This window comes from Saccostrea echinata, unplaced genomic scaffold (genome assembly GCF_033153115.1).
Source record: "Saccostrea echinata isolate AGI-Se365-2 ecotype Australia unplaced genomic scaffold, CSIRO_AGI_Sech_v1 ptg000003l, whole genome shotgun sequence".
Taxonomy (NCBI): Eukaryota; Metazoa; Mollusca; class Bivalvia; order Ostreida; family Ostreidae; genus Saccostrea; species Saccostrea echinata.
The window spans coordinates 9284868-9300353 of record NW_026889752.1 but is presented as its reverse complement, the minus strand read 5'-3'; the positions used below and the strand labels follow the sequence as shown (position 1 = coordinate 9300353).

The window sequence follows — 15486 nt, the reverse complement described above, 5'->3', positions numbered from 1 at the left end:
TGCCTCGCCCTAGAAACCTATTGTACGCAAAACATGCTCTTGCGCTCGAACCTACCGCGATACAGAAACCATGTATGCAGGTAACAAAGGCCCATCGTCACATAAAAAAGAGAAGCTGGTGATAATAAAACTGAAGTCATTACGTTTATCATAATGCCCCATTCCTAGTTTGTCATCAATGTTCTCCTTCCGCAAAACATCTAAACAAAAAAAAAAAAAAAATGTTTGAGTCTCTGAGGTTTCCAAACTTCGAGCCAAGTGGTACATATATTATCAACGCACGAATGAAAAATGTACATCGGTGATTGATAAACCGTCATCGATATATCTAAATTTCGAATCGAAGGCCAAAGCAAGAGACATTCTCTTTTAAGACGTTTCTAAGTATTTTGCGCCCAACGAGAATGAAAAAAAAACATGTCTTCCAACGATGAGATACGGTACCCAAGGGAATTCCAACAGACTGCTGAGACCTTGTCCCTGAGAATACACATAGACACCTTCATCTTTTCAATATCGACCTCAGAGTGCCTATGTGCAGAATAAGAACACCCTTCAAAATAAAACAAATTTTTGCAGATGACCAACAAGAAGGCATACAAATCCACGTGCTCATTTTTGACCCACGAAACAGTTAATTGTAAAAGTACAGGTTTAACAAAATACATGATAATTGTGTAAAAATCTAAGCGATATATAAGCGATATTTGGACTCGGGTCAAAAACGCAAAGAGTTGTCTATCGTGTTTTTTATACGTCTTATAAAAATAAATTTTAAGAAAATAACCAGGTATTTCATGTACAGTGTCATACCAAATGTGATTCATGTTAACATGACCTGTCGCATTCCATTCTTCTGTTCAATATTACAAAAAATCGGTTACATAGAGAGAGACTTCTGACTTTATAAGTATTTGGTGACATGGTACGTAGCTTCCAATTATATTACAATATTTAACTCATTTGGTAAGGATTCCTATTAAGGTTCATAAACCCTCTGCTCAATCATATAAAATGGGTTTTTTTTATTCTTATGATTTTCCAAAATAAATGTATTTTTAAAGTAAAATACAAACAATTATAGCATATCTTGCGGGGCAAAATTGGACAAAAAAGACACTTCAACTTGACAAGATAATAAAGGTATAATAGACATTTATGTCATTATGAGTTAACTTTTTTATAAGAATATCGATGAACCTTAATGTTGACGAGAAACGATACAGGATATATACTTGCGTTTTTGTTCAGTGTGTTTCCTCTGCAAAGACAACATAATAACATAGCATTTTTTTTCTATATATGCACATGGACTTCATGTATGTACCTGAATGTGCTGCACAATTATTAACAAATTATGATGAAAATTATATTATCTTACAATTTGCATGTAATTTTATTTGTCTCATTGAGCGTTTTTCCCTCATGACGTTGCATAATCTTGTTTTGAATATGATTTGAATAAATACACTTTGGTATGAAAAAGAAATTATATTGCATTCCTAATTTAGTTTGCTTATAAAGTGAGTGGAAAGCTACGACACTAAAATCACCAGAGCACGGACGGGTAGGTCAAAAAATGTACATACACAATGAAAATATATATTGATTGCAAAACCTAACTCGGGCGTAAAAACTTGAATAAACTCACTCTTGGTCTCAGTTTCGCTTTTTACCAATAAAGTTCTGTTGTAAAAGTGAGATTGAGATCAAACTGTGAGCAAGCTAAGTGCAGAAATTTCAGCAAACTTGTTTAAAGTCGGAATTTCGTTTGATTTGTTTGCTTGTTTGTTGTTTAACGTCCCTCTCAATAATTTTTCACTCACATGGAGACGCCATCACTTGCCGGTGGAGTGCTGCAAATTTATACCTTAGGCACTTAGTGCCATTGAGCAATGAGGGATCTTTTTCATGCAAACACCTACTGCGACACGGGACCTCGATCGGTTTATATGGTCTCATCCGAAGAACCGGTCTCAATGCCCCGTAGTGGATTCGAATCCGCGATGTAAGGATCAGTTCCTTACTCCGCGAGTCTAGAGCAGACGCTCTACCACTGCACCACTCGGGCGACCAGAATTTTGCTAATCAGTAGTAAATTGTATGGTCGTTTAATAATGACTTACCAAATATATCCTAGCATTGTGTTATTTTTTTAGCGGACGTGTTTCATACATACTGTTGGCCCTTGTTTTATACTAAATTTGACTATGAAATATTCTGTCTATCTGATTAATGGGCCAAACTCGGGTGTGAGCAGTCAACAAGGGATGCTCACTCCTCCTACGCACCTGATGCGTCCACAGGTTTCCTGTTCACAGATTGGTATTGTTCAATTTTCTTTTGACTGTCGTTATCTTTATCTTCTTTATTTAATTGTCCGTGAGCTTGGAGCTGTCGAATATATGCTAGCAGAAATTACCCTCTCTTGCAGTTACATGTAGTTACCCTCGTGATTATTTCAAGTTTTACTGTACTAAGTGCATGTATCGATACAATTTTTTTTCTTTAGAACTATATAAGAAACATGTATTTCAATAAATCAAATCTTAATTTTCGTTCTATCTTCCTACAACAATGTATTTAGAACGCCTCAACTGCCTTCTATGGATAACTTTTATGTTTAGATGATACATGTATGCTGATAATTTGACCAAGATATGCTGATACATTTATACTATATGCTTGTACTTTAAATACAGGTCCACGTAAGAATCAGGCAAAATCAAATTTTCGTGATAAGTCAGTGTTTGAGAATTGACTTGAAACCTCACCTGGTTATGCATCAGGACATATGTATTACATATGTTCAATGATTTGGAAATATCCAGGCTTGTTCTAATTTAATATGCAATATATTGAGAAAATATTATGAACATGAATAGTACAAATCTATACAATGGTATGGATATTGAAACCTTAAAAAATCAAAACAGCAAACGTTATGAGAGAAAGTGATAATGAACAACGAAACAGGTATTTAAAAATTATAATTTTAAATTTTAAAAAGTTTGGAAAATTGCGAGTCTAGCGTTTACTACCGCGATAATTACTTCCAATATTGGTGAATTTCAGTTATCGTTCTTGATTTATGACTTAATTTGTCGCTTGAGGGCGCTCCGTTGTTAAGTACGCTGATGCCGAAAAAACAGAATCAAATTGATTAAACATCGAATTTGGCATTTTATTTTGGTTTAATTAATCTACTGAAAAGGAATGTCTAACTTCAAACTAAACATCTTTTTCCTTGAAATCTAGCGATACAGTGGGTGTCAAATTTGATCGGGTTCGGGTTGCTCGAAACTTTGTCTGTTGTCATATGCGGATTTGAGCAGGATTATTATAGGTATCACACCGGTAATTGTTTTCACTATGTAATTCTATATAGAATAAAAAAATCATTAAAAATCAGGTATTCGAATTCATGAAAAAATATTTAGCAGGAAGTGTTAAACGTTACTAGTCACATCAGCTGACACCAAAAAATAGGGTACCTACACGGCATTTTCTGATTTTTTCCATCCGCAAACAGGAATACCCTCAAAACCACGTGTATTCAATGTGTTTATAAACATCCTGTGTGCACCCCAGGAAGTGGCCTCCTATGCCCCGAAAAAAATAGTTCCTGTCAAAAACCTTTAACATTTTACAAAGTACATAAAATATCCTAAGCACAGATACCAAAAATGTAAAAATAGAATAAGGGAAATTAAAAAAATTCTCACAATAAAAAAAATATTTCTTTATTATGTATGGAACTACAATTGACTAAGTTCATTTTGATTGGTCAATTACCGGTGTGATACCTTATAGTTTTACAGTTTGACTGCGTTTTCAAAGATGCACAAGAGTTTATAACAGACTTCAAAGAAATTGGTCTTCGTGTTACACAACGCACTTTAAACAATCGTTGCCAAACAGCAGTTTTATTGAAACTCTCAATCATAAAGTCATGTTGGCGAGGAAATGCGGACTTATTCGAGTCATGCGACACTCGATTTGAAAACAACAACATAGCCTATGTAACACTTGATAGTGGTTATTTCAAGACACAATTATATATCTAACATTTATGGATTTATTTCCCGAAATCCTGCTGAAATATAGAAAATATCTTCTCACAAAAAAAGGAGTTCATGTGATGCAACATGTGCAAGTACCCGGTAAGTAGTTTTTTAAGCTAACAGTGAGGAAAACCCTTTTGATGTCAACCAAAAATAATAAGTAAGCTTTTTTCCATTAAGCTTTAAGTGCCTTAATTTTTGGTCTTTTTCAAAATTATTTCAAAGTTGGGTGTAATTTTTTTCTTCTTGGAAATCCTTCCTATGAATTAGGAGAACCCCATTTTATAAAATGGGTATAGATATTTATTTTATTTTAAACTACCAATAAAAAAAATATCTTGCTGAAGACTTTAAAAATGTTTTTTAGAGATAAGTAATTAAATTGTTTCATAATATTAAATTTTATGCTTATCAGAGTTTAAAATACTGGGTAATATGCCACTGCATTTAATTTTTCAGACCAGTTCAAGTTGCAGAAGAGTTCTTTGGTCTTCTCAAACAGTCGAGGTTTTCTTCTCCTGTCCAAACTTCAAAATTTAGTAAAAAACAAGGAAACAAACTTTACGAATGAAAGAATTTACTAAAATCACATCGAGCAGTGAATCTGGTGCCTTTTGTTGTCTTTAACCATCATAAAAGCTAGTGACAGTATTGTAGGTAGAACTTTAGTCCTTACATTGCTCATTAACTTTTGTAAACAAATTAAGGGAATAGCATACCAGTTGAGATTAGAGTGGCGAATACTATATGAGAAAACAACGGAAACCATCCAAAAGTAGAAGCACCACAAGTCCATATATTAAATATTGATCACGTTCAGAATTTGAATGTGCATGTCTTCTTGAAAAGTACTGTAGTTTAAAAAGCTTTTTTTTTTGAAAATCATGGGATGGAATGATGATTATAATGAACTGATATTGTAACAACTTTTCTTCTACAAATTTTGATCTTTGTATAATGTACAATGTAATTTATAAATCATGTAAATTGTTAACATTTAATAAACATGTTATTTTTAAACCTTTTTGCAAATTGGTCATTGTTAATTTCTTAAGAATAAACTTGGAAATTTTCATATTAAAACATTTAGTTTAGTATGTTGAACAACATGACATATTTGTTAAATGTGCAATTAAAAATATCATATTGCTGCTCATATAACGGTACAGTAAATCAAATGTTGCAGCTGCATCATTTTCTGCAGTTGAACAAAATCCTTTACATTCCTTTCATATACATGTAGTATGATTTAGAAGGAGTCAAAGAACTTAATGAATTTATAATTTTATCTACAAAAGTTGACAGTTTTAGGACATTTCTAGCAGAGACCAACATACTCTGACTTGTTTATACATAATAATTATGTCTTCATGTAGCAAAATGTATTCTCTGTTGTTATATATAAGTTAGTATTTGACAAACAGTAAAAGCTGAAAAACTAAATGAAAAAAATAAATAAATGCTTATATAAGAAGAATCACCCAAACAAATAGTGATTGGTCATCATGTTTACTATATGAAAAAAGTAATACATTTCAAGAAAACTGGATGCGCCTGCTTAGTTTTAACAGCACAGAAAAAGTTGGGTACTTAATATACAGAATTTCGATCCCGATCATAAGTCTCTCCAAAACTATTTTAGAGAAATAAAATAATTCCAGAGTAAACTTGGTACATTGAATAGAAACATTCATAATAATGTGATAAATGTAATTAAGAAACAATTCAATAAAAGTTAAATTTTACACACAATGCACTTAGATTTAGGAAAAAATCTTGTCAAACTTGAAGCAATTTATCAAAATTTCTCAATAGTTTTCCTTTTTATTAAAAACTGCTAATTACTTTTTCCACACTTTTTAAACTGGAAAACTAATAATGAGCAGCTGTTTTATTTTTCCATATGTAATAAGCTACATAATGTGTTTGCTGTTTTTAATAATATTGTTTTAAATTCACAATGTTTGTGACATCCAAAATGTCTTGACATATAATTACAGTGGTTACTATGGATATGACCTAGATATCAACTCCATGACAACTAATACAAGAAGGATACAGAATCCTCTCAAAATAAAATAGGGTTAGATAATTTATGAAAAACAACAACACTTGTTACTTCTGTACTGAACTTCCTCTTTTTTTGGTTGACATTTTGGCCCATAAATGCCTGAATCTATTTATAGTAACATATCACAGCCTGGATTTGCCATTTTGGAAAAATCATGATTTATTTTAATTACTACTGTATCAAGTAATAATATAAAAAAATATTGGCCGAATATGAAATATTCGACTTATCACCGATTGCCTGATTCTTACATGGACCTGTACTTAAGATGTGCTGATATTTTGACATTACATGCTGATACTTTAACATAATATGCTGATACTTTAATATAATATTCTGATACTTTTATTTTCTTCAATTGAGAAGAAAACAATATAATACGGGATCATCTTGTTTATTAATATTTAACTTTTTATATAAATTACAACATGAAACCAGAGAAAGAAGAATATTCTTGTTTTACAGATGCTGTTCCAGAAAAGCATTTAATCGAAGCCTTGTCTCCTGTTTCCATTCTTACGACCGCCATTTTACTACATATCATATTGATAGAATGACTGTTATTATGACAAAGGTTGTGCATCTTTATTTTACCATTAACATAGAGAGCGGTGTAGGCGTATTTATTTTGTTGTGTCAATATTGTCCAGTCAAAGACGTACACACCCGATTTGGGGGCGGTGAAAATCCCTGTGTCTGCGTTGAAACCTCCTCCTATATTCAGATCGACGTCTCCAAATTTGACAATGCTCCCACTACTTACTGCCCTGTCACTTCCTTTGGCTTTCGCATTAAATGCTACAGCCATGTTTCCTAAGAAAATATGTTGTAAAACCCTTAGTATATTTTGTTTCATGCATGTTTATGAACAAAATACATATCTTGAGATCTTACCCATTTACTTACTTCTGTCTCGGTTATTTTTGCATTGATCTTTTACATATCCAACAGCCATGCATGTTTTGGCAACACTGTCATAGTCGTCCCTGAAGGATTTCAGACCTGGCCGAGGTGACACTTTCTCAGTAGCTATGTTGCCAAGAATTGCACTTAATCCCACAACAAATACTAAGAAATGCATTCTATAAGATGATAAGTAATTATGGGAAAAATGATTTTGTGACTCAAATATTTTAGATGAAACATGTAAAAATACTAGAAGTTTCAAAAGTAATTTCTGGTCCAATTTCAATAATTCAAAAGTGTAACACTATTTGAGCGGAAATGCATTTTCTTCATGTTACATTTAAAGGCAAAATACAGGCACAAAGATTTTTTTTTTTTTTTTGAGCAATGATTATTTTAGTCCTCTACAGATAGTTACAAAGCCTATATATTTTTTTTTATTAAAACTAGATTATCCTTGATATATTATCAGTAAAATTAATAGACAGTACAGTGCAGGGAACTAATTTTGTTACATAAACCAGCATCAGCATAAGCATTAGTAGCATCAGGATCGAGCTAGCATCAGCATCAGCATTTAAAAAACAGCATTACCAGGATCAGCATCAGCAAGCAAAGGATAAAACCAGCATTGACCTACATAAAATCAGCATTATCCTACTAGCATCAGAAAATCAATGAGTTTTAATTCAGTAAAAAATTAAAAAAGAAAGAAAGAATATTGGTTAAAGTATTCACATTATTAATACATAGTGAGATATTATGATCAAAAAGGCACTTTTATTGCTTTAAACGGCAATGCTGAAATTCATTATCTACTTCCGGTAGCATGATGCTACTTCCGGTAGCATTGACCTAATTATAAAACAGCATCAGGATAAGGATTAGTAGCATTAAATCAGCAAGCAAAGGAAGCATTCAAATCAGCAAGCAAAGGAAGCATTCAAATCAGCATCGATGCTGTAACAAAATTAGTTTCCTGCACTGTAGTATGTTTTCTCACCTGGTTTTAGTGACGTAGATTTTACAACACCAGTAGAAAATGTTACCTTTCTCTTTATTATCTCCTTATATATATAACGAACATAGCGTGATATACCACAATTTCGGTAACATACTGCCATCATATCATATGATACCTGTATAACTATAAAAATATTAATCTGATTTTGTACCAAATTGCTTATAAATTTAAACTCAAGAAAGCATTATGTTAGAATGAACTATTTAATTTTAATATGTTTCTTAACGCTATATAATTTTCTCAAAGTTCCGAAAAAAATATTTCTTCATTGAATAGAGGGTCATTAAAGCGTCTTTTGCTATGAAATCAAAAGACATTGAATTTAGTTGTTATATAACATTCACAGTGGGGAAAATATTTTGTTACTACGTGATCCTTACAAACATGCAAGTCACATAGAAATATTAGTGTCTTCATAATATATTTCCCTGCAATCACGCATAGGGAAATACTTTGAGTATCTGCATACGTTAACTATTAACAAAACCAAAAAATATTTCATTTAGCTAAAATTGAATTTTAATTTAAAATTCTTTTTTCCCCCCAAATTTTAATGGGTAGAAAGGCCTTCGAAATGCCTCTACTTCGTTATAAAACACTAAATTTATCCTGTTAAGTACGCATAATTATGTGCCTGCTACTCTATATACGAATAACAAAATTTTTGAGATGTTAGCATATAGTGCAGATTTACGTGGCGTATAGTTTGATGTAAATGATGTTTACGGAAAAATCAAGGAAAATTTCGTTTAAATTCAGATTTGATTCTTCACATATTTGCCGAAGTATTGGCATATTATTTGGTTTATTCTTTTTTTTTTTTTTTTTTTTTTTTTTTTTTTTTTTTTTTTTTTTTTGTGAAATTCCTTTTGTTTTGAAACAATGTATTTAATATATATTGTAATTCTGTCAAAAATGCGAAGATTTACTAATTAAGGTGTTAGAACAATGCAATGTAAACAATAACAAACCTGTCGTTATTCCTGTTTCAAAACTGGCTTTAAGGTAGTACACAATAGATTGACAAGTTTTCCTCAAATTCAATTTTTTAAAAACTTTTAAATTTTGTTCTAGGAAACAAAACCTTTCTTTATAGGTAATATGAAAGAAATGCAACAACACATTTTTGCCCACAGAGTTTGAAATGTGATGGCCTATCAGACCCATGTAAGTAGACTGTGAAATCAGACATTCGACTCGAGTATGTGCATTATTTAAAAATTACCAAACAATCTATTGCAAAGAAAGAATCTTCATAGCACTGCGATCTCGCCCCCTTTTAAAGACCGAATTTTACCTTTTCAATCGAAAACATTGTAATATTTTAGCTAAAAGCCCCGAGCGTTGTCTGCATAGATACATACATACATACATACATATATATATATATATATATATATATATATATATATATATATATATATATATATATATATATATATATATATATATATATATATATATATATATATATATATATATATATATAGTGAGAAAGACTCTCAATATAAACATAACATCGATTAAATAAAATTGCCTACTTCAGTGCGAACTACCGACTTCGCCATTACGGCTATGCAGGTCATTGTATTATTTGAATAAGAGGGCGGAGCGTCAATCAGCGTGTGCTTGAGGTGTAATAATTTTTTATGATAGCTAGAGAAAGCAATCTAAGTCCCTCTTATTTTTTCGGGCTTGGGACCGACAAATTATAAATAAAAATAAAAATGTTAGCAGGTCTAGGTTTTGTTTTTCACTGCTTAACTTACGAGATATCTTTGAAATGAGTTAATAGAAGTTAATTTGTTGAATTAAAATGTACCCTGTATATACACGATGGAATCTGTAAACAGAACGTCTTACAAAGGATACACTATTTTTCAAATTTTATAGAAACCCTTTTTCTAAAGAGATAATTAATTAATTTGATCTAATTACATTTACGTGTACATGTATTTCTAGACTTATGCTAGTAAACATATAATTTTGCAAAATCAGAGTGATCCGACAAATATGCGGTTGAATTGAACTACGCTCTTTGTATAATATATTTTTTTTAATTGTAATTAAGTGCTAGTATTATCGCTGCTGGAAACAGTGGCAGCGTCTTTTGCACAGTGCAGAAAGCTATCGGGCATAATTTGACTCTGAAGCATTTTGCGTGACTCTGAAATCTATATACCACAGAACTGACGCAACATGCGCATGGCACGGTTTTCCAATTATGGTTTATAAAATTAATGTCAGTTTTAAAATTTGAAAATAAAACGTCTATATCTTCCAACAGTTAATGTATGCAGTACTGATGTATATGGCTATATACAAAAAATGCTTGTTTAGGAACAGAGGCACGAGCATAATATATATAAATACAGTTCTTTGAAATCTGAAAAAGAAAAGGAGATAGCAATAACACAATCAAAGAGTTATTTTAATATTAATAAAATATAAGCAGTAAGTGCTATCCGTACTAGTATGCTATAGACCCCAAACAGTAGATCGATAGATATTAACAAAAAAAAAAGCGAAAATTGGCAAAAATAGCAATTATATACAAGTAAATAGAAAAACTTAAACCAGCATATAGATAAATCAAGTATGTACGTTTTAAATATATATTTCAAATCGTAGACTTCTCCTAGAATTTTACCCAGTGGACAAAGATTTGACCATCGATTGATCGCAAACATTGGTCACGATGTCGCATAGGTGTGCCCAGAGCGTGAACGTAAGTGAGTAGAGTTATAAGTCACGTGTTCAGTGCTTTGTTATTCATGAGGTCAAAGACGGGTTGAAATACGTAAACAAGGTAGCTTTACTAAAGAAACAAGTACCAAAGATTTTTGCATTTTTTAACGAATAATAAATTAACGCACGACTGTTTTAACTTCTTTTTGGAATGTGAATAATTCTGATAACCGTTTTCATGAAACTTATTTACGACAACTTGAAACATCAATGCGCTCATACAGAAAATAGGCTAGCAAAATGGAGGTGTGGTCTAAAATCTATGAGAAATCGATGTAAACAACATAATCCTACTACATGTATATAAATCGGGACAATGCCTAGTTAAAGTGTTTGGAAGTTTTTATTTGAAATTAATTAACAACAAAGTTTGCAGAAAAGGATGAGGCAATAATATTCGAAATTTTTTGATTTGATTTTTTTGCAAATTATGGGGTCCAACATTGGACCTTTTAAAGATTCATTCTTTGTGTTGTGCTTTTTATGAATACAGTTTTTCTTACTAAATTTCAGTAAAATATATTAATACCAGTAAATTTGAGTAAAATATGATTAAAAATACAATAATCATAGCCTAGAATTGAAATTGCACATGTACATATGCTACTCTTTAAGTTCTTTTAAGAGAAAATGTATCATTCCATCTTTACAAATGATTGAAATGGAATCCATATTAAAATTTGTCAAAATGGGAAATAATTGAACCAACAGTTTCAGATATTTCGGCGATTAAAAAAATAAATCAATGCCAAACTATTCAAAGAATCAGCAGATGATGTCACCATATTTGTCCTTTCTCCTCTTAATAAGACTTTGACCTTTATTGTGTACAAAGAATGGAGCTTTACTTTAAGTGGATCAAAAGTTAATTTGCATTTAGTAAGAGACAGCAATATTGCAAGTAGATGTTAAGTCAAATGCTGAATTTTTCATACTAATTGTTAGGCCATCATTCACACACAGAATTGTCTACGGATTTTTTTTCCGTTTTTTCCCGATCATTCCTCCATGGCACCTGATCCCACCTCTGGTGCTTTTGGAGATCCGTGTTTTCTCTGCTCCCGATTTGTATTGTCTAAATGGAGTTTGAATACTGTAAGTCATCTCCATACGCATCTATGTTAAGGCTGCCCGAAGCATTAATTTGCATTCAAAATATATCATAACATATCCAGTTCGGTTTTGACTTCAATATGTAGACTACGAGCATAAATACAGACAATATGCACAAAGGGATCTCTCAACTACATGTACATATGAATACATTTGTTGCTATATCACATGACTCTCAATACGAAGCCAGAAATGTACTGACATTCCCATTTTTTACTGATAAACTTAGACAATTACTGACATTGCAGTGTCTTTACTGCAAAACTTAGACAATTACTGACCATTTTACTACCCGTGCTGATAAACTTTAAAAAAGTGCTGACAATCTTTGTCGGTGCTGAACAGTAATTTGATTCTTACTCTGTTCTCTTTAGTATCAGAAAGTATGATTTTTTATAAAAGGTTAGTTTTAGGTTATATTTTGGATTTTTCAATTGTAATACTTTGTGAATGTGTCATAGAAAAAATATTTTACATTAAAAAAAAGTCGTCAAACACTTGGGGTATACGGAACGTGTCCCCAAGCACCCGTGAAAGTTCCATATGAAAATATGGCGATCGAACTTTTTGACAGGATGTTATATTGGCGATAACATCTTGGGTTGGTTAGAAGAGTGCAAAAAACACATATTATTTATATATACATCGCCTTTCTTTATTTTTTCTTGTGATCGACAGGATGTTTACATTTTATCATGTCCGCTTTCGAATTGACAATTAAGTTCGCATTTTTTTTTTTTTGTTGTTGCTAAATTTGTAATCATTTCTCCCTTAAACTATTACTTACATGAATAAAAAACGATTTTAAGGGCTTGATTTTGGGGTTGGGGGGAAGCACAGAATCCTTATACATTTTTCAATGTGTCTTAGTTTCCGAGAACGTTCATAGAGACAAGAATAGGGTAGATAAAAGCTATAGAAATAAACGATAAAGTATTTAATTAATTCACTTTTATTTATTATAATTCGTACACGAAAATATTATAATGCTGCATTAAATATGAAAATTAAAAAAATGTCAGTCAAGCACAACCCGATCATGCATAGCGAATAAGGAATCGCCTCACACTCTGTCGAGTTGTTTTGAAGTCATATCCAGTTTTGAGTAGTTTCCTTATATTAACAGATGTAAGTCCAGATGCATGATACAATATTTTTAATCTCTAGGGTTAACTTCCGTCCTTCTTTAAAGGGCGCTGCGTTGAAAGAAATAAAAGAAAATGACTTACTGTATTTGGTCATTGCAAGCTTCGTGGGATGGCTTGCATAATTATTTAAAAAAAAATATTCATGAACGGGTACGATTCATTTTGTGAACAGTACGGTTCGCTTTGTGCACGGTACGGTACGCTTCTTGCACGGAACGGTTCGTTTTGTGTACGGTACGGTACCTTTTGTGCACGGAAGGGTACGCTTCTTGTACGGAACGGTTGTTCGTTTCCTGTCTGAGGTGTAGTAGCACGTCTTAGGGTCTGTACATTTGATATTGATCTTTGATATTCATTGATTTATAATCAGTATTTTTAAAATATTCATTTACTTCTTTACTCATTTTATTCTGTTAAATAAAAGACAGTCGATTTCAATATCTGGAAATTCTGGATCCAAACCGAGAGTGTTCTTAAGTGTTAATATCTTTCTACCCAATTGCACATACAAAATCGTATTTTCTTAAGGACAAGTGCACTTAAGCAATAGGAAATGGGCCCTTTTTCAGTGCCGTTTTAATATAGAATATATTACCAAATCCTTCTCTGTTGGTAATAGTTAAACATTGGTGGGTGGATATTTCTAATTTAAAATCACGTTAAACATCACCTTAATCAGGGTGGATTTTAAACAGTTGGAAATTTGTAAATGCCTATAGATACCCCTATTTGAGTTTCGTCTATGTTAATCAGGGGGAGGAGACATTTAACTGCACTTGAACAATCTGGTGGTGGATCATCGATGGGAGTGTTTGCCGAATGAAACTTCTTGCGTTATTTTATCTATTTAAAAAAATGAATGAAGCTGTATAGTTGTCTGTAGCCATAGTGATCAAGCTAAGAATTTTGCATGATTACATTTGAAATAATACAAGAAATATTAACATTATTTTTTTTTTTTTTCATTTTATATTACAAAAGGGTATCTCGGTGTAAAGAGTGTTTTACTGTACTACCTTTTAAGAACATAGTTAAATTTATTTGTTATCGATGCTATTTAAAACCAGTAGAGCTGAATATATAAATAACAATGAGTTAAAAAGTTTGTGAAAATCATTTTCATTTAGCGTTGTAATAATTAACTTGAAGTAATTGTTGATTAATTATTTGTACAGCCGTATTTTTGAGAAACCCATTGAAAAGAAGCCTCACATTCAACTAATAGTCCAAAGTTGTCTTCAACCTATACTAAGTTCTATAAAAGAACAACAAAAGGACGTTGAGGACCAAAATGAAGAATTAAAATCTTAAAACTGAGTAACCCTGAACTAAAACAGAGGATAAAGGACTTAGAATGTTGGTAAGACAACCTGGAACAGTATGGTCGCAGACCATCACTCCGCTTCCATAATGTACCTCCACCAGACCCAGACGAGGATGAGGCAACAGATACAGACTCCACTGTTATCAAAATCTGCGAAGGAATGGGTGTTACCATCATTCCTGATGATAGACAGATGTCACCCCATTGGTCGTCCAAAACAAAATAAAATTCAGATCATTTGTAGATGTAAAAATTGGAAGGTCAAAAACAAAGTGTACAGCGCTAAAAAAACAACTGAAAAACAACGCTAAAAAATTTTTTGTGACAGAAGATTTGACCAAGGATAGACAATCCGTTGTATCTAAAATTATAGAAGCAAAAAACGCAAAAAATCATCCACAGTTTCTGGACTTATGATGGAAGAATCTTCCTTAAGTTTGAACAATATGGAGACCGATTTGAAGTCACATCACTGGAGGAACTTGACAATCTGATTAAAGGGTAAATTATAGACTAAAATGTAGATTGCATTTGCACAGCACTGATCATGATTGTCTAATAATCCCCAAAGCACGAAACGTTTTATTATGTGTGTATATGCCGTTTATATGTATTAATATGTAAATACAGCACTATTCACCCACTTGCTCTCCTTAAATTATGTCAACAGGTTATTTCATGGTGATCAGTCGTCCCTTTGTACATATGCCAATTATGACTGATTCACAAGGGTTATCATTCTGGTATATATTTTTTTTGTCTTTTTTCACATTTTTTATTATTGTTTTTTTTTTTTTTCATTTCCATGTGTTCACAGTATTGTATGCCTACTCCCACCAACTTATGATTTTGCTCTCATAAAATATTCCTTGCGGCTCTGCAACTTCTTTTTTAAGAAAATCAAATTCTTCTCTTTTATATGATAGGTAATACTATCGAGCAATATCGAGCCGCTATTGGTAATTATTACTGCAATAGCAGATGTAAAACCAAAACAGTGTTTTTCTCTTTTTTAAATGTCAAAAATCTATATATGTATCTAATAAATTTTAGCAAAAAATGTTTTTTAAAAACTACGAATATGAAGT

General features: G+C 31.9%; 1 protein-coding gene and 1 pseudogene across 1 annotated transcript in view; one reads left to right on the top strand and one right to left on the bottom strand.

Moving 5' to 3' along the window:
- LOC133178859 (uncharacterized) overlaps positions 1–7216 on the bottom strand; it is a 41189-nt gene extending 33973 nt beyond the window's left edge. The window contains exon 1 of the mRNA XM_061313532.1: positions 7042–7216. Within this exon, the coding sequence (XP_061169516.1) occupies positions 7042–7216 (175 nt within the window). The remainder of the gene's footprint in view (positions 1–7041) is intronic.
- A 3837-nt stretch (positions 7217–11053) lies between these two features.
- On the top strand, positions 11054–14903 carry LOC133178867 (uncharacterized; annotated as a pseudogene).
- Positions 14904–15486: the final 583 nt, after the last annotated feature.